At 46.2% G+C, this 23,087-nt stretch overlaps 1 protein-coding gene and 1 non-coding gene across 2 annotated transcripts in view; one reads left to right on the top strand and one right to left on the bottom strand.

Moving 5' to 3' along the window:
• The window catches only part of Ccdc25 (coiled-coil domain containing 25), a 29,567-nt gene extending 26,615 nt beyond the window's left edge, over positions 1-2,952 (top strand). Inside the window, exon 9 of the mRNA XM_052732907.1 lies at positions 1,527-2,952. Within this exon, the coding sequence (XP_052588867.1) occupies positions 1,527-1,556 (30 nt within the window). The 3' untranslated portion in view covers positions 1,557-2,952. The remainder of the gene's footprint in view (positions 1-1,526) is intronic.
• Positions 2,953-15,545: 12,593 nt separating this feature from the next.
• Positions 15,546-15,617, bottom strand: Trnat-agu (transfer RNA threonine (anticodon AGU)). Its single transcript has one exon. It is a non-coding gene; the product is annotated as a tRNA-Thr (tRNA).
• Positions 15,618-23,087: the final 7,470 nt, after the last annotated feature.

Raw genomic sequence — 23,087 nt, 5'->3', positions numbered from 1 at the left:
GATGGATAGTTAGACATTCCTCCAGTCCCAGAACACCTGCCCTTGTGCAGCGGGAACTCTGCACATACATCCAACGCATAGCCCCTGCAGGGACTTTGCCTTTCCTTGGTACCTGCCAGGTCCTCTTACTCAGTTCTTTGTCCTCACTAGCTGGGCAGAGAAGCTGGTATTTGCAGATGTATGCTGACTCCTTCTGATGTCTCAGATGCTGCTCCTGAAGTTTAGGACTCCGAGGCAGTCAGTCCTGGTACCAGAACAAAACACAAACAGTTGAGCCAAGTTTCCTGTGGTTCTGATTCCTGTGCTAATTAAAGAGAAGCACAAGGCTCAGCAGTTAAGAGAGTTCTCTGCTTCTAGTGGACCTGGGTCTCTCCCTGGCACCCACACGATGGCTCACAACCTCTTCCAAGTCCAGTTGCAGGGGTCCAGTGCCCTCTTCTGACTTCCTAAGGGTTTCTGCATATGTGTGGTGTATGCACACACTCTCTAAAATATTTTTTTAAGAAGGGGAAGAGGAGCAGCACAGAGATGTTGACTAAAACCAGAGAAAAACAGCCTTTATAAAAACCACCATTTTCTACCCTCATCTAATATTTTCCTACCATTTCCAACAAGGGTCCTTAAAAAAAAAAAGCCTAAGTTGTACCTCTGTCTCTTGGCAGTGTTGGTGTTAAGCAATACAAGATAGAAGGGGAGGCCAGTGCAGTGGCCAGTGCTGACACCAGTCAGCCATGGTGCCAGAGAAGACCCCTGCCAGTACGTGCTGATGAAAGGCAGCTGGGGCTGCACCTGTGTGTGGCCTGTGGGACTTACCAGTCATGCAGGAAGATTGCCCCTTTACCCGGGCTCTGTTGTTTGTAAGAACCAAACTGGCTAGCTTGATTACTAGCCTTTGTTTGACTCAAGGACTTTACCTACTAAAAAGGAGGAAAAGTAGTCACCTATCATTTGAAATCAGAAATCTATGAAAATCATGAGGTTCAAAATACTGGGGTTTAGCACACAAATTTTTGCATATGGCAGTGTTGTTGGCACAAGGAATCAAGATATTGTTCATTAATGTGCTTGTTGAGGATTGGTCTTTTTCTAAAATTGTGTGTGTTTTAAGGTATCTGACATGACATGAGCTGTTAAGTCGCTCCAGGGACACGGGTTCTATAGCCCTCACCTCAGTTACTCACTTCTTAAAGTTGAGAATTCATGCGAAATGATTAGCTATTTACTACCCTCTGCAAAGTTGCCTTTACTTGTAGCCGCTCTCCTCACACCCGCTGAGTTGGGGTGAGCTTTCTGTTGGAACTTGGAAGTTGCAGTGACTGGCACCTTGGAGGCTATGGCTACTCTCCCTGCTCGTTCTAAGAGCTAATGACACAGAGCCGTGGTGAATTTGGTCATCTTCCTGCTAGCTTCCTAAACCCCGAGATAAGGAATAAGAAGAGGGGTCGTGGGTTAGCATGGTAATAGACGTTAAGTACAGACTGACTGTTCTCAAGGCCTTCATACTTTGACTTTTTTGTCCACTACAGGATGGTAACGATTCGGATGAGTTCATGTGAGCTGAGCAAAGGACCCTGGGAAGACATGAATGTGCAGACCATTACAGATCTTTTGATTTCATCTATGTTCTGAATTATAGAAACCAACCAACCAAAATTCTACCTTCATTCTACATAGACATCACTCATTTTGGAGCTTTTTGTTTTTTTTAAGTCATTTTTTTGCTGATGAACAGATGTGTAATATAGTTGAACTTGAAGACAACTTATAACTCTAGGAAAAGAAAACTATTTTTGACAGAACATATGTCAGAACCTCATGAAGGCTGGCTGCCTCTGTTCCTGAGGTAGACGTTTGAGCAGACCAACTCTGGAAAGTGTTTCTGTGGCTGTGGTCTGTCCTGGAAACAGACATCATCACAAAATGCGTTTCCTATTTCTGAAATATCTCTGCTTCTCATAAGACTGCCGGTGGGTTACTCGGGCCAGGGCCCCTGATGACGATTTCCTGATTGGAAGAAGGGTCTGTGAGTTTTGAAGACAGTGGTAGTACTTCAGACTTGGGTTTCAATATTGAGAAGTTCTCTCTTGTTGGTTTCAGGGTAGCTAGCCCAGCCCTTAGCTTCTTCCAAGGGTCATGTTCTCATCCTTAAGGTGAGGGCCCTTGTCTTAGCATCGTGGTTACACAGTTGATCTTAACCAAGTTTAGGAACTTGTTAACCTGAACTACAAGTGACCCAAGCCACAGATGTGACAACTAGGCTCTGAAGTCACTTCTCGGTGTGGAGGGAGACAGGGAGGGGCGCTCTGCCAGTAGTGGGAGTGACACTGCCTCATTTTTGTCTTGACTATATCATGAAACAAAAGTCCACAGTGGTTGTGAGTTTTCAAAAGAATCAAGCATTTTCTTAGTCAGCAAGTCATCTGTTTCCTTACTTTGAAATAATATTTATTTTGAATTGTAACCCCAGAGTTATAGGCTCGGTGACTTCACACAGAGCACTGGTACTGGTCCGAGCCACCTGCTGTCCAGGAGACACACTTTTATTGCAGTGTTTAAGGGAACCCCTGTAGAGACACAGCAAAACAATGAGAGAGAAGAGAGGGCAAAGCCTGCTGGGAAGTGGCCTGCAGATCCATATTTTCGCATACCACCACACAGTGCCCACAGCTCTAGGGTGCTGAGCCAGCAGAAATGATTTCTTCAGCAAATGTACCAGCTGTCATCACTGAAGTATGGGCAAACCCAGAAGACCTATGATGCCTAGTACTTCAAGTTGAGTATGAGTTGAACTGGAAAATTCCCTGAGGCATACATTACTCATTAGCCAAATTTGAGGGGGTATGGAAGCCAGCACCAGAGGGTGTATGTATGTATGTATGTGTGTGTGATATTTAGACTGGAGTTCTGTGATTTTAAAAAATTATAATAAAGTATCATTTTTATCAGAAAAGACATTGATATATGAATTCTTAGAACTTGTTTTTTTGTTTTGTTTTGTTTTGTTTTTTAAGAGCAGCCCCACCTCCAAGCCAGTTTGAGGCTAATTGCTGTAAAAAATTCAATTATCATAGGTTCCTTCTGTGAACTCAAGGTCTCGTGCATTTGAGGTAGGCACTAGACCACAGCCCCACCCCGCTCAGGCTCTGCTGTGGGGCCTGCAAGGGTGACCTCCTTTTCTCAGATCTGAGCAGAACAAGTGTGAACAGGTGGCAGGGCTGCCCAGTCCTGCAGCCCTCCTGCCAAGTCCCCGTAGACATGCCTTTAATGCTTCGACTCCATTAGTTCTTGGCTGTGGACACGTCATGGGAGGCTTTGCTGCCACCATCTCCTGTGTCTCCTCTGTATCTGCAGAGCCTTGAACACACATAGGGGGAGCTTTGGAAGAAGATGTCCGGTGGCTGGGGTCTGGATTCTAAGTCGGTCAAAACTACACTTACATATCTGGACCTCTCCTGAGTTCTCCGAGTTGAATGTCTGGCTTTCACTCCTTTAGCTCTTCTGTGCCAACTGTCCCCTGCCTCTTCACCCTATTTTATGTTTTTCCAGTTCACTTGGTCTCTGGGAAAAGCAGAGAAGTATTCTTGTAAGGACATAGTTCGCGAATCAGACTGCCGTCATCCAGGCCGTCTTTCTTGCTGTTGGCATGTGTCCTAAGTGTTTGATAGAGAAGTTCCAGGCTTTTGTATGCTTATGAGCTGTGCCTTTGATCAGATCTGTGTGGTGTGTATGTGCGTGTGTACGTGTGCGTGCGTGCGTGCGTGTGCGTGTGTGCGTGCGTGTGTGTGTGTGTGTGTATGTGTGTGTGCGTGTGTGTGTGTGCACATGCCCTGCCATCTATTTCCAGTTTCCTGGCTCACTCTCTGTGCAGAGGAGGCCCACCTTATCACTAATGAACTTCACAAACGTCTGTGGTCACATTTGGGTAGTTACAGCTCTCTCATTTCTTAGCTTTTGCTGTGAGGCCAGGATGCCTAGGCAAGGCAGCTTTTGACACGGTGCTTATGTTGGAACAAATCGGCTAAGCTCTGACATCAGCAGAGCAGGTGCAGGCTTTAGCTGAACCCATCCTGGATCTTTTTATGCTCTCTTGTTTAAACTCTTTCTGGAAGCGTAGATACTACGGAGCCTTTTAGTTGTTCCTAGTCAGTGATCCTGTTTCCCCACCCCCAGGAAAAAGTATTGTGAAGCTACACAGAAAACAGGACTCTGCTTCAGCCTCCAGCTTAACAGGAAGCTGTGCCACCCTTTTGTGTGTGTGTGTGTGTGCTCTTGTTTTTCTGAGCTGCGACTGTTTATGGGGAAAACTGAGCAGGGTGACAAGTTGGAGAATGAGAGCAACCTTCCAGCTTGTCTCTCTGGTCATGACACTGAAAAGTCAGCTTGTTCTTTGAAGCTCAGCGTGTGGATAACATCCCCAAATTGAAAATGGCCATATTAGAGTGGATGGGTGACCTTTCAGTTTTCAAGTAGAACATAAAATAGCAAGCTACAATCAAACATAATAAAGTTAGAAGCTCCAATTCCAGACCAAATGTCAGTCTCCACCCACCTTCCTCCAGGTTTTGCCCCCGCCAGTTTTCTAAAGCTGTGCTTTGTGGGCGCTCTTCCCTGCAAGGCACACAGGAGCCCAGCATGGGCAAGGTTCCATGTACGTCCTGTTATTTTAGTTGTGAGACAGTCAGCCATGGCCACTGTTTTGGAGGGGTGGTCTGTAAAACACAGCACAGCCTTGTCATTTGAGTAGAGCCGTGTGTGCTGGCAGCTTTCTCCATGTTTGCCCTCCCGGGCTCAGTCTCTGTCATGGGACATGCATAGTGCCTTTAGGAGAGTCAGGAGGGGATTCTTGTACAACATGTGGCAAGCGATACCTTTTAGTCACTACTGGACCTGAGCAGGGGGAGAGAGCAAATCAAAGAATATCACCCAGAACCGGAATCTAGAAGCCCATGATATTTAAGCACTAACATGCAGTTTGACTCCCTGTCTACCCCAAATTCTTACTGGTCTGCCTGATGTTTGGACTGGTAATGTTAATCTGTGCTGTGCTGTTATAATATAACTCGAAGCTGGGCAATTTATGTGCAAACAATTTACTTGGTTTGTGATTCTCGTGGCTGGCTTGTCCAGATGCCATGGTTCTAGCATCCTCGTGAGGGCCCTCTTGACTGTCACATCACAGAGAAAAGGCAAGGGAAATGGCTGCATTCAGAAAGGACCAGGGACGGGGTGTAGGGGAGGGCAGGCTCTATGACAACCCACCCATGTGGGAACTGATTCCTGTGAGACCCATCAGTCCATGATGGTGGAGTCGCTTCGCAGTCATGTAGCTCTGTACTTCATGGACCAAGCTTCCAGCATGTGAGCCTGGAGAGGACAGACCACAGTAGGTAAAATGAAGCCACAAATGTGAAGGCTTCCTGCAATGGTTTCCCTAGTGACCAGAGGGCTCTTGGTTGGTATTCTGTTGGTTCTAAGTTTCATCACAGCACACACTGTAGTGTTACTTAGTGTTTAGAGAGAGAGAGAGGCAGGTAATTTTCTCTCAGCCATTCAAAAACAAGTATTTGAATTCTCTTTTAAATATACACTTTTGCTGTGCTGTGGTGGTGCACACCTTTAACCCCAGTACTTGGGAGGCAGAGGCAGGTGGATCTCTGAGTTCGAGGCCAGTCTAGTCTACAGAGTGAGTTCCAGGACAGCCAAGGCTACACAGAGAAACCCTGTCTTGAAGAACAAACAAACAGACAAATACACACTTTAATGTAACTCTGAGGATTTCATACAAGCATACAATTTATTTCAGTCATATCCACCCTCTGCTTCTCTTTCTAATTCTTCCCAGATCCCCTCCCATGTCCACTTCCCAACTTCATGTCCCTTTTTTTTAAATAGCTCACTGAGTCCAACTAGTGTTGCCCGTATATGCTTGGGTGTGAGTGGGTCCATCTGCAGGAACATGGTTAAGCTACAAGGGACCACACTCAGAAAGAAAAGTCACTCACCCTCTCCAAGCAACCACCAACTGTCAGTAACTCTTCAGCTAGGGGTGGAGGCTCCTTAGTACACAGCTTGACATTGAGATATATGTACACTGAATTACGTGTACCTCTTGTCTTCTGTGGGCTACTTTTTGCCTCTCTGATTTCACAGCTGCATCAGCTGTTAGAGGAGCTCTGGGCTTTTTACCACCGTGTTGTGATTGCATTGCATCCTGACCACACAATACACAGAACAGGACCTTGCCATTGGCATGCTCTGACTGGTACCAACTCAGCATTTTCTACATTTATGACCAGCCATGGGAGATAATTGTTCATCCTGGAAGGTCATGTAGCTTTCTCTGGTTCTCAGACCTGCTGATTAGATGTTAATACTGAAGGCTGGAAAACGGAAGAATTCTACAAAGTTAGTATTGTGTTTCCTTCACATCTACCCCGTCCTACAACCCCTGGAGCAAAGGCACTCGACACACAAGCCTGGTGCAATTAGTTTATATCCAGAACACGTGTAAAACAACAGGAGAAAAACAAAAAAAGCCAAAGCTGGATACAGTAACAGGCATTCGAAATCCCTGTGCTCCTACCGTGAGATGAGAGGTGGAGACAGGAAACTCATAGTCTGCTAGCCTAAAGTACAGGATAGCAGAAACAGCAAGAGAGACCCTGTCTCAAAGCAAGGTGGACGGACGATGCCTCAGCTCCTAACAGCTGTCTTCTGACCTCCACATACATGATGTGGCACATGCCTGTGCGCGCATGCGCGTGCACACACACACACACACACACACACACACACACACACACACACACACACACACATCCCTGAGCTCCGAAAATGGCCCATAGAGAATGAGAGAGCCATTTCTGTCCTCTGATGGAGGGTAAAGGGTGAAGAGGAAGCAAGTTTAGGTAGGACCAGGACTAGCCTTGGGCAATTCTAGACCAGTTCCCTATTGTCTTTGATTCTTTCCCCACACTTAGCTTGCTCCCTTAACCAGATGGGGCCTGTCATCTCACCCCATCAGAGGAAACCAGTGGTGTGGGAGAGGAGCTGGGGAAAAGAGCCAAGCAGTATTTGCACACCTGGACTTCAGGGTAGAACCCTTTTAATCTGCGTGACGTTATGAATGACATGTCTCTCTTCTGGGCCATGATTTGTTCACTGGAAAGATGAACAAGACCAATGCAGAGACTTATAAATTCCAGTGCCATACAGGGCAGGCGCCACGGGTAAGGAAGGCAGCAGGCAAGGTGACTTGGCTTGATTAAAGCCATTCTGAAGATGCAGCAGCACGTCAGTTCCGGTATATGCTGTCACAGGGAAGCTGAGTTTACAGAATAAGCCAGTGAGCTGCACTGAAGGAGCTGAACTTCACAGGCCAAAGGCCGTGGCTTTTCCTCCCAATCACTTTCCTCAACGGAATTTCTCTACCCCACACTTTCACGACATCTTCGGAACAGGACCAAATTCCGCGGTGTTCCAATCACATTCCACCTAAAAACAGCTTCATTTTAAAATATGACTCTTGGTCTCGTTTTAGCCAAAACTTCCATATATATATAGCCAAAACAACCTTCTATGTACTTGAGGTCTCCGGCCAACTTTTACTCTGTTTCTTCTCCAGCAGCCAGCTCTAAGAGGGTCAGCTATGGAATAATCCCAGAGGGGGTGGAGAGCAGGGACTGTACAAAAGGGGGAAAGGCTGTCTGGGTACCGGTGGCCACCAAGAACAGGTGACCCGCTCACTGCAAGTTTGTCAAGGCCTTTCTGTGGTTTTTTGGAGCTTACTAGAAACAAATGGTGGGTACCACAGCTCCTGGTCCATGGTTCTTTCTGGCAGCTCCTTACCCATGTCTCTGAGACGAGCGAGCCCACTCACCTGGGCAGGCTGCTCTCCCCAGTGAAGCCTCGATTCACCTGGCCTGCAACCCATCTTTGGTTCTGTTTAACTTTCCTTTTGTCTCTTCACCTGGCTACTGTGGACAGTTCCGACCTGTGTCCCAGGGGTAGGCAGGGTCATTCTCCCCGGGAGACCGTACCAAAGATGGGCCCACAGGTGCAGTAAGGCCTCATTGGTAGATGACATGTCAACCTCTCCCAAGGACTTGGACCCCCACCCCCACCCCAGGCCACTCACAGGTTCTTGAAGGCTCCTGAGTGATGAAGAACTGCAGCTGTCCCTCGGAAGTTGGTGGATTTGCTTCTGTGTGGTATGTGTGTCTCTTTTGAATTGTGCCTTACCTGGTTGTGGAGATGACTGGCTTTTCTGTCTCTGGGCAAGACCCACACGGCGATGTCTTGTAACTGGACTACAGTTGGACACACACACCACTTCTTGCTCTCCATTTTGGGACGTCGTGAACATCTACTAATGTGATATTAAATATCTAGAGTTCTAGGTCAAATTTCTACATTTTTATAGGTTGACTCCAAGTTATAGTGCATGAGCTGTGGGCCACGCACTGCCCACAAACTACCACTCAGTTCTGAGCAGGATCTAGTCAGGTTGAGCACTGAGCTTTCTCCCAGCCCTTATGTTCTGAAAATTTATCTTTTTCTGAGAGTCAGTAAAAGCACCAGGTGTATCTCTGGTGATAGCAGCTCTTGATTTGTGCCATCCTGTTCAGGCCATGTCAGCATCCTGCAGAAATAAGAGATGGAGGGAAGGGCCAGCAGAGGGCAGGAGAGAGTAAGCGGCCTCCGCTTCTGTTTGGGGTGATCCTTAGGAACGTTCACGCTTCTGCAGATGGCCTGCAGCCATCTGGAAGACCTATGCTCCTGGGCAGCAGTGGTGTCTCAGAGCACTTTACCATTGGAATAACAGAAATACAACACCACTCTGATTTAAAAACAACAGAAACAACAAATTACTATCAAGAAGACACTGTGATTGTATTTAAAAACAAAGCTCTGGTTCTGGAGTTGGCTTCTGTCTCTCCTTTGGGCACACAATGTACAAGTCTCACGGTCTCGTCTCAGGGACAGGAGGTGATGGAACTTCAGGGATTATTGGAGCTGCCTCACTCTTCTGTGGCACCCTTTGCAATGGACTAAATAGAAGTCCTGAGCCTTGCCTGGGACACAAGCTCAGGACTTCCCACAGGTATTCCCTTGTGAGAAAGTTACGTTATTTAGCCAGGGTCAGCCTCACAGTGCCTTCAACTACTGGTTACTTTGGCCTCTGGCACTGCAGAGACCTGGCTAGGTTCCTCTGCCATATAATAGCTTGGAAGGTTTGAAGACAGCTGCCAGCTGCTGCTTGTGGCTGCGTCTAAACCCTTCATTTGTTATGATCTCATATGACGGTCAAAGGAAAAGCAGGTTCATCATCTGTGGAGTGTGGTCCCCAGCAACTGTTTGCTTGACGCCTCAGAGAGAACAGCCCTTGAGCTCTGCAAGGTCTCCAGCCAGGACCCCAGATGGGCAGAGCATGACAGAGATGATTTTTTGCATATGATGTGGGTCACCTGACTCTGACTCGCATTATCAATCAAAGGCTCCACTTGACTGGATTGCTCTGGGATTCGGTATTTCCTGCACTGTGCTGTATGGCTCTAAAGGTTTCCTTTTAAAAAATTAGCAACAAATATACAAAAGAGTATATCGAACAGATATAGTCATTTAAAGAGTGACCACAGTGACAGAAGTCCCCGATCAAGAGCCGAGCAGCACCTGCTCCTCAAAGTCCCCTTTGGACCCCCCTCCATTCCCACAACTCTTATTTTTGTCATATTTTCTTCATTGATTTTCTTTATCTTTCACTCCATGGGCACTCCTCTAAACAGCCCATGGTTAGCTTCTTCCCACTTTGAATTTCATATGAAATTTATTGTCATTTTTCTCTGTAACTTCTACTGAATATTGGGCATTTGTTTATGAGAAAGTCTGCTCACTTCGTCCCCTTGACTGATCTTGAACACTCATTCCTCCTGCATTAACCTCTGGAGTGCTGACATTATTGGCCTATATCACCACTACCAGCTTTCAATATTGTTTTTAATGACTTTTCCTGTTAAAGACATCATGTTGGAATTCAGTAAGCTAAGTTGAATTCCAATTAGTTATTCTAATATCACTTTGTGGAGTGTGTGCATGCATGTGTGCAGACACATGTATGTACACCAGTGTGCAGGCCAGAGGTCAACCTTAGTTGTTGCTCCTCAGGTGCCATCCACCTTGGTTTTCTGTTGTTTGGGTTTTGGGGGAGGGGGTGGCACAGTCTCTCAATGGCTTGGAGCTTGCTGATTCAGGTGGACTGGCTGGTCAGCAAGGTTCAGGGATCTGCCTGTCTCTGCTGTCCTGGCCCTGGGATTGTAATATGAACCACTGTACCTGGGCTCCGCTAGCCCAGCACTGGGGTTACAACATGAACCACTGTACCTGGGCTCTGCTAGCCCAGCACTGGGATTGCAACATGAACCACTGTACCTGGGCTCTGCTAGCCCAGCACTGGGATTGCAACGTGAACCACTGTACCTGGATCCTGGAGATCAAACTCTAGTCATCATGCTACCAGCCGACCCACCTCCCCAGCCCCATAATCACACTTATAACCATCATCTACTTGTCTGTAAACATTCTGGTCTATATCATCTACGTGTCTGTAAATGCCTTGTCTATATTTTCTATATGTCTGTGAATGTTCTCTATATATTATCTACTTGTCTGTAAAAGCCCTGTGTATATTGTCATTAGGAAATGGGAAAAGCATTGAATGCAGAATGTCTTGGATACTTCCTTTACTAAACATTCCTTCTGATAGAGATCCGTCTAACATTCAGCATTATTTGGCACACTCTACCAGTTGCAAATCCTCCTGATTTTGCCTTAATCTGGGTGATATTTTCCTCCTTGCTCATATGGCTATTAAAATACCTTGTTTGAAGTGCAGGTAAGAAGTAGTTTTGGTGCTGGGCACTGGTAGCACACACCTTTAATCCCAGCATTCAGGAGGCAGAGCCAGGTGGATTTCTGTGAGTTTGAGGAGCGAGATCCAGAACCAAAACTATACAGAGAAACCCTGTCTCAATAAACCAAAAAAGAAGAAGAAGAAGAAGAAGAAGAAGAAGAAGAAGAAGAAGAAGAAGAAGAAGAAGAAGAAGAAGAAGAAGTATTTTTGGCATCTTCATGGTATGCCAGTCCTGCAGCCTTGAAGAAAGGAAGCAAGGCTTCCTTGTATACATAAGGTGGTCCTTTGGATTCCATGAGTTCAACTGTGACTGATGGCAAATTCTCCACCTCTAGAGTTCTGGGAATTCACCATTGACCTTTGGAAAATCAGAAGCGCAAATTCAGATTTCTTTTCACGCCTTCTGTGCTTCACAGAAGCACTTGAGAGGTCTCTTCACGGGTTCTCAGTACCTAGGTGTCCTTCACATGGGCCAGGAAGCCGGGACTCACCAATGCCAGGAGCCAGTTCTACTGCAGAGAAGGGATGGGAACAGAGTCCTTAATGGTCAGCTTCAAGGGACTGGTAGATGACATCACATGTGACTCTGAGCTGTAGGAGTGGGCAGTCTGCCGAAGAGGGGCACAGGGACAGGAGGGAGCAGGTGGGCACCCCCTGCTGGGAAGCAGGAACACAAGATCCACTGGAGAACAGAAAGAAGGATTGTTGGAGAGAATACCAGCCCCAGGCGGTCTGACTCTCAGCCTTGGCGGGGGGGGGGGGGGGGGGGGGGGGGGGGGGGGGGGGGGGGGGGTGGGGGGGGGGGGGGGGGGAGGTATGAGGAGTTAAGGGTCTGGTTTTCAGCATCGCCATGGAAAGAACAGGCAGAGGAGTTGGACAGGAGACAGCTGTTCTGGATAAGGAGAAGGGTGAAAGGTGAAAAGGGGTTAGGATGAATGAACTTTGTAAGGGAAAGTGAAGGACAGCAGCTGTGTGACAGCAACTTCAGGGACTAAGCATTCAGGATGAGGACAGGACATGGCAAGGAGTAAGACGTGGATGGAGGTACAAGGGGCTGGCAGATCAGTGTGAGGGCTAGAGACTTCTGATACTGACTCACAGCCTCCCTCCAGGGAGAACATGACCTCACTAAACACACAGAAACCCAGAGGCACTCTGACCATAAGCAGGAATGCGCTGTGGACAGGCACGACCAGGGCCTTTATTGGGCTTCACTCCCCCAACACACCTCCCAACCCCCGGGAACAGACAGAGTTTATTAACAGGAACTCATCCATCTCCACAACAGGTACCTTTTCAGTGGTGTGGCGCAGACATGTGACATGCCCTGTTTCCAGATTGAAACAGCAACTGCAGGGTAATTATGCATTTAAAAGTCAGCTATGGGCTGGAGAGATGGCTCAATGGTTAAGAGCACAAGCTGCTCTTCCAGAGGTCCTGAGTTCAATTCCCAGCACCTATGTGGTGGTTCACAGCTGTCTTTAACTGTAGTCCCATGGGATATGATGCCCTTTTCTGGTGTGTGTACATGCAGACAAAACATCCATATACATAAAATACATAAATAAATAAGTCTTTGAAAATGTATAAAAGCCAGGTATACTGAAATGCTTATTAGCCAACTATATGTCCAAACTTATCACTCACAAGCATTTTACTGCAGTTGAGTTACTCGATACCAAACATCAAAATTCACTCTAGGCTAGGAGAGACTTCTAGAGCCCTGGGCAAGAATGTCAAACCCCATACATATGCTTCTTCCTATATGTCCACACTCACAGTTATGTTTAATTCATAAACTAGACACAATGAAAGAGTAATACAACCACTAATACAATAAAAAGATAGCAATATACTCTGATGAAAGTTATTTACAACTTAAAGATTGCTTATTTCTGCATTTTCCATTTAATATTTTCAGACTGAAGTTCACGGCAGGTAACAGATCATGGAAAGGGAAATTGCTGCTGAGGGGGAGGGGGGCTGCCGTGCCTTCTAGTGTTACGTTCCAGAGCTAAGCATCGCCTCTTTCTCTCCGAGGCTGCAAAGTGACTCTGGACTTGGATGATTTAGAGGGAGGGAGAGAATAGTTCTGTGTTTCTGTGGTTATGAGAACACAGACATCTGACCTCAAAGAAGACAAAGACTCACACTTTTTGCTTTTATACAGTTCTCTGGGATTTTGATTTGTCCTAGGAGAGAGAGAACATCCACCCCTACTGTACCTTTGAGGCTGAAAAGCTACTTTTACATATGAGCAGTGACGTCTTCTGTGGCCTCAGTCAATAACTCTATCCTTTTGCAACACTTTCCTAAGAAGCACATCCCAATCCCAAGGGACCCAGGAACGTGACCTGTACCTACTTGTGTCTGGAAACAGTGGGGCTGGAGGAAGAGGTCCCACAGGCTGAGAACCAGGCTTCTATGGAGTCTGAAGAGTCCCAGGCCTCCCATCCTCCTTCAAATCCATCCTTTTCTTGCCCATTCTGGTCTAGTATTTGCAGAAGAACTTTCCCCCATCCAGTTCAATTAAGTTAAAAAGTTCATGAGGCACTTGTTCCCTTCCAGCCTGGCCTGAGTGCTTGGTGAAGGAGATGAGTCCTCCTTGTGAGGTCACTGCTGTCTGTCACCGCTGTCTGACGTCTTAGCAGAGAAGGTAGTGTTTGAAGTATCTCCAAGGGCTGCTCAGAACGTCTCAGGGTGGCTACAAGTGCATCACGCAATGCCACAAGTGTGTGGAGTGCTCAGTGCAACCGGCGGTGCACGGTGAGTACCTCTGTGTGTTGGTGGCAGAGACAGCGCATGAGGATCTGGGGGAGGACTTGAGGGGATGTAACTAGAGATGAGGACAGCAGGGGAAGTTTCAGCGGGATGGACAAACAGAAAGAGGGTAGTGATAAGGAAGTGATAAGGACATACCTTCTCTATAGAAACTTAGCTGGCCCTGGCCTGGGAATCACCCCTCCTCTGTGCTCTCAGGGCCCTTTGTCATCTGGTCAAAGTGTATTCTAGCAGTCTGATAACTGGTTTATTTCTTGAATAGTTGCTATTATTACATAGTTCAAAACAAAAATCCTATTTTATATTGAGAAGTCTGGCCCTGCCCTGACTCTGCCCACTCATTCTCCTATACATACCTCTTCTGTCAGGCTGAGTTTGAACAATTACATGTATTAGAGGTTGGAGAGCTGGCTCAGCAGTCCAGGGAACTTGCTACTCTTGCTGAGGACCTGGGTTTGATTCCCAGTACCCAGGTGGTAGGCTCATCTGCATATAAAACCTATTGGATCCATCCAGTGTTGCTAATACTTCCATGTATTTCAGGATGACCACTTGAGACTGGAGAACTTATCAGGGTGCTCTTCCAGGGGAAGACTGATTCTCCGTCTCTCAGCAGCCCTTGATTGCCTGTAGCTGTTCATCTAGGAGTATGTTTGATATTCATATTGTGCCCTATCTAACCAGTAGGAATGTTCCAGCTAATGTTTAAGTCTTTTCATACGTCCTCGTTATTCTGTGAACATTTTTTGGTATAAAAAAATCCGAGTTCATCTTACATTTTCTCTAGACTCAGTCACGTCCCATGGACTCCTGGGTCTTTTAATAGTGCACCATGTCAGGCCCAGGCACGCTGATTTGCATGGGAGCCTTGCTGCTCACAGGCTCTCCACCTCCCTCTGTGCTTCGTCGCTTCCTCCCTCTTGGCCCTCTTCTTCTCCTACACCAGGGAACTACACCACTGTCTCCAGTTCATTCCATTCCATTCCATGACTGGGCCTTGCTTTTCTTTGTCATTGAGGGAGCTGTTCCTGTTGTCCACATGTGGTTTAGTTATTCAACCTAAGGATGCAGCCAGCCACTGGCCTTCCCCTGCCACATGCCCTGATTTCATTTGGATAAGGCATCCCGGCATTAGCCACCTCTGATCAGGGGCATTCAGTCACTTTTATTTACATCCCGTTGGTCAGAACTCAGTCAATAACCTGCCTTATTACAAAGGAGGCCGAGAATCATTTCTGCACTGTGCCTAGGTGAAAACAGGAAACCCTTGGCACAATAGCTGGCCAGTGTCGGCCACACACATAGATGCTATTTCCAGACTGTGATTAATCATTGCATGCCCTGGAGATCTTTCTTATCAGTATACAAAGAACATCCTCATTCCTTTAACAAATCCCAAGTATACCATTTTCTTTTTTTTACATTTATTTGTTCTGTGTGTGTGTGTGTGTGTGTGTGTGTGTGTGTGTGTGTGTGTGTGTGTGTATGTGTGAGCCTGCAGATACAACGTTTCGTCTGTGGAGGTCGGAGGACAACTTGCAAGAGTCACTTTTCTCTTTTCACCATGTGAGTTCTGGGGATCAAACTCAGGTCATCAGATCTGGCTGCAAGCATCCTTATCCACCGATTCATCTCACCGGCCCTGCTATTCTCTTTTCTACATGTGCCATTTTAAAAAATAGTTCCTACTAGATGGGCACTTGGATTAATTGTTGGCAAGCTGGAGTGTATAACCCTCCATAGAGTCATTTCATACTTGTACAGATGGATCTGCAGGATAATTTCCCAGGACAGGAATTATTCAGCTAAGGGGGGAGTACGTTATATTGTGATACATTTACTAAATCACTGCCTGGGGAGGTCCCGGGGATTGAACCCAGGTCCTCATGCACACTAGGCAAGTGCTCTACCACTAAGCTATACCTCTGCCCAAATTATCCTCTTTTGCAAGCATTTCTCTTATTCAGAATTAAGCTCATCGTCCTTTTTTTGGTCATTGATATTTATTTTTCTATCCCTTTATCCATTTCCTTTTTGGTCTTTTGCTTTATAGGATGATGAGATTTTTGCTGTGATAGAAGTTGAATGTGTTTCCCTAGTCTGTTGTCTTTGGAGTTTACATACATTGTTTTTTACATGCAGTAATTTTGACATAATTGAGTTTTCTTTCCTTTTCTGGCATACAGGTTTTGAATGACTGTTGGAAGGCATCCCTTTTGTTGAGAATGGACTAGGGCAAACTAGGGGGCAGGGGCAGCAGGCAGAATGGAGAGAAGGGTGTATTTGTCTCCTACAAAGGATCACATCAATATGCAGGTGGAGTGAGAGAGGGAATGAGGAAAACCGAGGCTTCTGCCAGCCTGTAATGCCGTTCCCCCTCTTTCTGATGGGTTGGGCTAATCCTGGGGTCTAAGAGGTAGAATAGACACCTCCTAAGTAATAGGCCCGGCCAGTGCCCTGATAGTGGTCCCCATGTATCACGGAAAGGTGCAGGGGTTCAAAAACTAGGACAGGAGCTAGCCAAGATAATGCAGGGACTTAAAAATGTCATTCCTAGGCTGGAGAGATGGATGGCTCAGCAGTTAAGAGCATGTACTTCCAGAGGGCCAGAGTTTGGTTCCCAGCGCCTGCATCTTGTAGCCAACAACTAACTACCTGAAAGTCCGATGCCTCTGGCCTCACTCGTGTGCACACACTTATGCACACATATACACACAATTAAAAATGTAACTTTAAAGCAATCAAATAAAATAACATTCCTGAAAGGAAAGGAGCTATCTAAGACAACGGAGATTGGTTTAGAGGAAGAAACAAGTTTGAGGAAGCCGAGATGAGATGATTTCACACAAATATAAGTAATCAGTGAGATGGACCAACATGCACTAACATTGTTAAAAGCCACAAGTTTACTGTAAAAACAAAAATTAGCTTCTGGGTCATCTTTGGATGGTAAAGATAAAACTTATTCTGAAAACTGTAAAACAACAGCAGCAAACAGTGGGGAGATGGATGGATAATTCCATCTACTTTTCCCACAAGAACTACAGCGGCAGAGAATCGTTACCTGGAGTGATGGGAAAAGGCTTCTCTCTGGAGGGATCCCAGCTGTTAAATGCAGATGTTAATACTCACACAACCATTTCATAAACCCTTTATAAGCCAATGAACCTAAGTATGGCTGTCAGTGTCCATGGACATCACAGAATCAGAGTAAACATTATGTGCCTCCTAATGGTATATACGCCATGAAGAAGTTTTGCTCTGAATTGCATCACCTGTTCTGGGCTTATGGCTCTTTTAGGTTACAAGAAATACCTGGGACACTATAACATTTAAAACATGTGGTCAACTATTGACACAAAAACATAAATCTCACCTCAAAGGGAACAGAATTTATTCTAGAAGCAAATGTGAGTAACCTACCGTGGCTCAGGGACACAGATTCAAGTTATCTCAAATACCACGTTCCAACTCTTGACAGTTTTATCAAGTTTTTATAGTAACAGTGTTCTGTTAGGAAAGCCATAAATTAAGGTATATAGTCTTAATATTTCTTATTTGTTTATTTGCTTACTTACAAGCATGTGGGTATGCATGTGTGTACATGTCAGAGTAGGATTTGCAGGAGTCAGTTCTCTCCCTCCAGCATGTGGGTCTCAGAGATGGAACTCAGGTCTTCAGGCTTGGCAGCAGTCACCTTTATCACTAAACCATCTTGTAGGCCCCAAATCAAGACATTTAAAATATTGATTTATTTTTATTCTGTGAGTGTGGGTGTATTTAGACCCGTGTGTATCTGTGCATCATGTGTGCACTGCCTGCGGAAGCTGTAAGGGGCGTTGGGTCCCCTGGAACTGGAGATGATTGTCTGCGGCCATGTAGGTGCTGGGAATGGAATCTGGCTTCTACCGCTGAGCCATCTCTCCAGCCTTAAATCAAGGTATTTTAAAAATACATTGGTGGGAACATTTGTTGGTGATGAGTTACAGTTCTGTCGGGGAACCTCTGCTATAGGCCTCTGATGATATCTGGTGGCATTCTTTGCCTTTGGGTTGGTAGGAGGTGGGAGTCTGTTTACACATTCCAAAGGATTTACCTAATAACCACAAGGATGTTAAATCACAATAAACGGCTATCAGGAGACTAAGGACAGTCCAAGATAACTTGATTCTTAGCCATGAAATTCTGGCTCTCTAGAGCCTCAGATGTTATCATCAGTCAGCCTTGTAGAACGCGTAACAGGTGCGGCTTCTTTTCCAGTTCATACAGACTAATCCAGAATGTGGAGCTCTGTATGGAAAACAGCCTGGTTTCTTCAACAAACAGCATTTATAAGGGAAAAAGGAAGCACCAGCCTGTAAACCCAGAGACATCCTGCCAGATGTGGTGTGTGGATGTGGGGGAAATTTGAGTTCCAACTGCATGTTGGATGGTATCATGCCTTTGCCTCTAAAAGAATCCCTTTGTGGCAATGGAAGTCGGTGGTGATGGCATAGCCGAAGATGGGTGCCATTTTTTTATTTACTTCTATACATTTTATGACTGTGATTTGTGGCTTATGGATATTTTCATTTTTCCCTAAGTGTTGAGTTTTCCTCTCCTTTTAAAATTGTTTTTGCTGATTAAATTTATTCTTTGACAAATTCGTACATTTACATAGTGTATTCTGCTTACTCTCACCCCCACCCTCTTTCATCTCTCTGCCACCCCTGTCTTCTCCTCCTCTTCCCTACAAGTCTCTTTCCCACAGTCATGCCTTTTAGTTTTGTTTTTGACCCACTGATTTTAACCAGGAGTCTAGATGAGCACAGACATTGTTTGGAACTATCCATTGGAGCCCAGTGGGCTCACTATTGGGTATACAACTGAAGACAATGACTGTCCCTCCCACAGAGTCCATCAGTAGCCAATAGCTGAGCATGGAGGGCTAGACTGCTATGAACCTCTCTGTCTAACACTGACTGTTGACATAGCAATCTTGTGCAGCCCCAATGCAGGCAACTTTGGCTGATGCGAGACCATTTGCCATGGCTGTACCATGCCTTGAAGACAGCATTCCACAGTTCTTCTCTCTAACTTCCAGCTCTTACATTCTTCCACTTCTATGACGTCATCTGAACCTTAGAAGAGCTGGTACAAATGTCCTGTTTAGGGCCAAGCACTCAACCATCGTTTATTCCAAGCTCCTTGGTTACTTAGTCTAATCTACCTTGAGCAGCCATGAGTGTCTCTGCATTTACCGCCATTCACTGCAAATCCAAGCCTGATTAAAGCTGTGAGCAGCCTTTGTCTGTGTGGCCCGGGTGTGATGGGCTGTTTTCTATAGTACACGTTACCATGAGTCACTAAAGCCAGTGTGTGCTGCAGGTTTCTGCCTCCGCTGCTCCAGGCCTGGTGCCTCCTTTAGCCTAGCACCCTTCTGCAGAATAGATTCCCTTTCATGTGTTTGTAGTGTTTCCTTTGCAGACAGTCTTCCTTGTGCTCCTACCAGAAAGAAGGAGAAGCTGGTGAGGAAGGCAGAGCGGAGTCTCAACTCAGAGTCCTCAATAACAAATATAAACAGTGGTTGTGTGGGTCAAACGTGTAAAATAATGTATGCAAAAGAGTCTGCAGAGAGAGCATGCTATGTAAATGTAAGGCAAGACTGTTTTCAATTCTTTCTCCTCAAGAGAGGATTGTTCTTGGCTGCCAACCTATAAGAATATAAGAAATGGGAGTGAGGGGGAGTTGTTCAAACATAAGAGAAGTCTCTCTGACTTTTTGCAGTCAACCACTGTCTAATTCACTGACCTAAGGATGTTAACATCGGGTTCCAAGAACAGAACAGCTCAAGCTAATCTGCTAGCCACGCTCGGCGAGAGTGGTTGGGGGACAGGGAGAGGAACAGGGAGAATGGATGGGATCTGGCGAAGGGTTGAAATGTCGGAATCAGAGTTGGCTATGACCGGACATCTCATGCATCTGGGTCAGGCAGATGGCACAGCTGGATTTTCTGGCCCCAGACCAAGCCAGTACCCTGTTCAGAGCTCTAGACACAGGAGAGCCCAGCAGCAGACAACTGGCCAAAGAGACCCATTGCTTCTCAGGATTCGGGGGAATCTGGGAGTGAGGAGGTGAATCTGAACTGGCTTCTGTGGGACTTGAACCTTGTCCTCCCTGGTTCTTCCTTTACCCTAGTGTTGAATTTCAGTTATCCAGAGGTGTGTGCGACTGTAGTCTCTGGGGTTTAATGGGGCTCACTGAAGAGAAAACCAGTGTAGTAGGGAAACCCGGGTGAGCAAGTATCTGCAGCAGTGTGGGCAGAAGGCCAGGGCCTTTTCTCTGGACCCATTATCTAGGTGTTATGCATGGCCCAGTAACCTTTCCATTTTAAAAATGAAATTAAACTTATTTTAACATGTGCTGACGTGTGTGCATGAGATCATGCACACGCCAAAGAGCCCATGCGGATGTCGGAGGACAGTTCTCAGGGGTTGGTGCTCCACTTCCACCTCACTGAGGCAGGGTCTCCCCTGTTTCTGCTGTGTGTATACTCCAAGACAGCTGGTACCCTCACTGGGGATTGGACACTAGGCCTTGGATACAGTGAGGACACACTGCACCACTGAGCCACATCCCTGGCACCGTTTCCATGTTGTTCACATGATGGTAACGTCATCTGATGACCCATCTTTCAGAATGGACCCTGTCTGTAAACAATGTGGGACCTCAGATTGGAGGCTCCAGTCTTTGCCACCTTCCCAAAGAGTTTTACTTTCCTGGGGAAAGATGCCCACGGGCAAAGATGGCAGGAGAAAGGTCAAGGGAGCCTGACTACTCAGTGGTTAGACTTCTGTGAGCCACTTCTTTGTAGTTTTCAATCTTACCCTCCCGATGGGGTGCTTAGAGCCCTACGTCCACTGCCTCTTCCATTTTTTCCTCCTGAGAAGGAGCCCCAGTCCCCAGCCCAAGGGGCAGGTATCTGACCAATAGCATTTAGGTAGAGAGGTTTCTACCCTGTGTCCTCCATTTCTTGCCCCACCCTCTTCCCTACCCAGTACCCTCAGGTTCTTCTGAGCCCCCCCCCTCTGGCTCTGTGAGACAGGCTAGCTTCTCCCAGAAGTATCCTTCCAAACCCAGCACCTTTTTCCTCCTGCCGGAAGAGTTATTGTTCTCCGACTTCTGAGCCTCCTGCTCTCCCCTCCGGAAGTCCAGTGCTGCTTCTTCCTTATTGCTCTCACCTTCGCCCACCTTCTCCCTCTCTACCCTCATCTCTCTCTCTCTCTCTGTTCCAATTCATGTTGCCTTGATTGGTTTTCACCAACAGCCTCCTTCCAACCATCTCTTCACCCTCTTTTCAGTCTCTCCTCAGTTAAGACTGCATTTGGAAGCACTCAGATGGAAAGTGTCCATTCAGGTGCAAACTCAGGGTGGAATCTCAGCTCCTCCACGGCCCATAAGGGCCTCCAGGCTCACACTGCTTTCCTTCTGGACTTCTCCCCACAGCACAACTCTACTCCATCTGCTGAACCTGTCCCATTCCTCCAGGCAGCCATACTACTCCCTCTGCACCAGCTCTCTGTACTCCCTCCCCTTCCTTTTCCATTTCCTTTGCCAGGACTCTTCCTTGCTTGAAAAATCTCAGCTTAGATGCCACTCTGTATGGTGATATTTTATTTGTGCTGAAATGTGATTTTATTTGTATGTTAATAAATAAAGTTGCCTGGGGATCAGAGGTCATAGCCATTAAGCAGAAGTCTGGCAGTGGTAGCACACGCCCTTAATCCGATCACATGGCAGGCAGAGTCTGTGTGTTCAAGAACACAACCAGCATGGTGACACACACCTTTAATCCAAGTACCAACCATAGAGACCTGGAGGTCTGTATAGACAGGCAGTGATGAGAAAGTCATATGGTTGGGTTTAGAGCCAATGAGAAGGCAGAACAGAAAGAACAAACAATAAAAATACAGACACACAGGAAATAGGTCTCTTTCTCAGGGGAAGGACAGCAGTGGCAGCTAGTGGTAAGAAGGTGGTCTTAGCTCTTGGCTACTGCTCTCTGATGTCTGGGCTTTTAACTCTGCATTTGACTCTGTGTTTCTTATTTAATAAGACCATTTAGAATTATATCTACACTTCTGGAAACATTTCATCTGGCCCCCAAATCTCTCTGTGCCCCTATATTGCCCAGTGTGTGTCAGTAGGGTGGACTTCTGTTTTAGAATTGCCATTTAATTTGTTTTCTGTAAGTGTGGTGGTTTGAATGAGAGTGGTCCCCACTGACTCATAATGATTGAATATTTAGTTCTCAGTTAGTGGAACTGTTTGGGAAGTACTAGGGGGTGTGGCCTTGTTGGAGGAGGTGTGTCAGCGGTGGTGGGCTTTGAGAGTTCAAAAGCTTTATGCCATGCCCATTGTACTCTCTATTTTTCTACTTGCTTTTAGCTTCTGTAGCCATGCTTTTGTTCCATCATCATGGACTCTAACCCCCTGGAACAATAAGCTCAATTAAACTCTTCTATAAGTTGCCTTGGCCATGAGGTCTTAATACAGCAATAGAAAAGTAATTAAGCCAATAAGCTATATATTCTTTCACTTCAGGGACAGAAATTTGATGACTACTGTATCTCCAAGTATCTAGCATAGCGTCCAACATGTAGATGACACACACTTGTATGAATAAATAATTAGATTCCCAAGGTCAGGTTAAAAAAACACTGTCTTAGAGTTTCTATTGCTGTGAAGAGACATCATGACCACGGCAACTCTTATAAAGGAAAACTTTTAATTGGGTAGCTTACAGTCCAGAGGTTCAGTCCATTATCACCATGGCAACATGCAGGCAAACATGGTACTGGAGAAGGAGCTGAGAATTCTACATCTTTGATCCACAGACAACAGGAAGTGAACTGAGACACTGGGCATATCTTGAGCATAGGAGACCTCAAAGCCTGCCCTCACATTGACACAGTGACATATTTCCTCCAACAAGGCCACACCTCCTAATAGTGCCACTCCTTTTGGGGGCCATTTTCTTTCAAAGCACCACAAACACATATGGTAGTTTTAATGAAAAAGGCCCCCAGGGGATCATATATTTGAATACTTGGTTCCCCATTGGTGGAACTGCTTGGGAAGGATTAGGAAATGCAGCCTTGTTGAAGGAGGTATGTCACTGGGGGTGGGCTTTGAGAGGTCAGAAGACTCTCCCCATTCCCACTGTCTCTCTGCCTAGTGGTTATATTTCAAGCTGTGAGCTCTCAGATACTGCTCCAGCACCACGGCATGCTCCCTGCCATAATGGCCATGGACTCTCACCCTCTGAAGCTGTGAGTCCCAAATAAACTCTTCTATAAGGTGCCTTGGTCATGGTGTCTTACCACAGCAATAGAAGAATAACTAGGACAGAATGTTT

This window comes from Peromyscus californicus, unplaced genomic scaffold, assembly GCF_007827085.1.
Source record: "Peromyscus californicus insignis strain IS unplaced genomic scaffold, ASM782708v3 Scaffold_12__1_contigs__length_115047231, whole genome shotgun sequence".
Classification (NCBI taxonomy): domain Eukaryota; kingdom Metazoa; phylum Chordata; class Mammalia; order Rodentia; family Cricetidae; genus Peromyscus; species Peromyscus californicus.
This window is presented reverse-complemented; position numbering and strand designations above follow the sequence as displayed.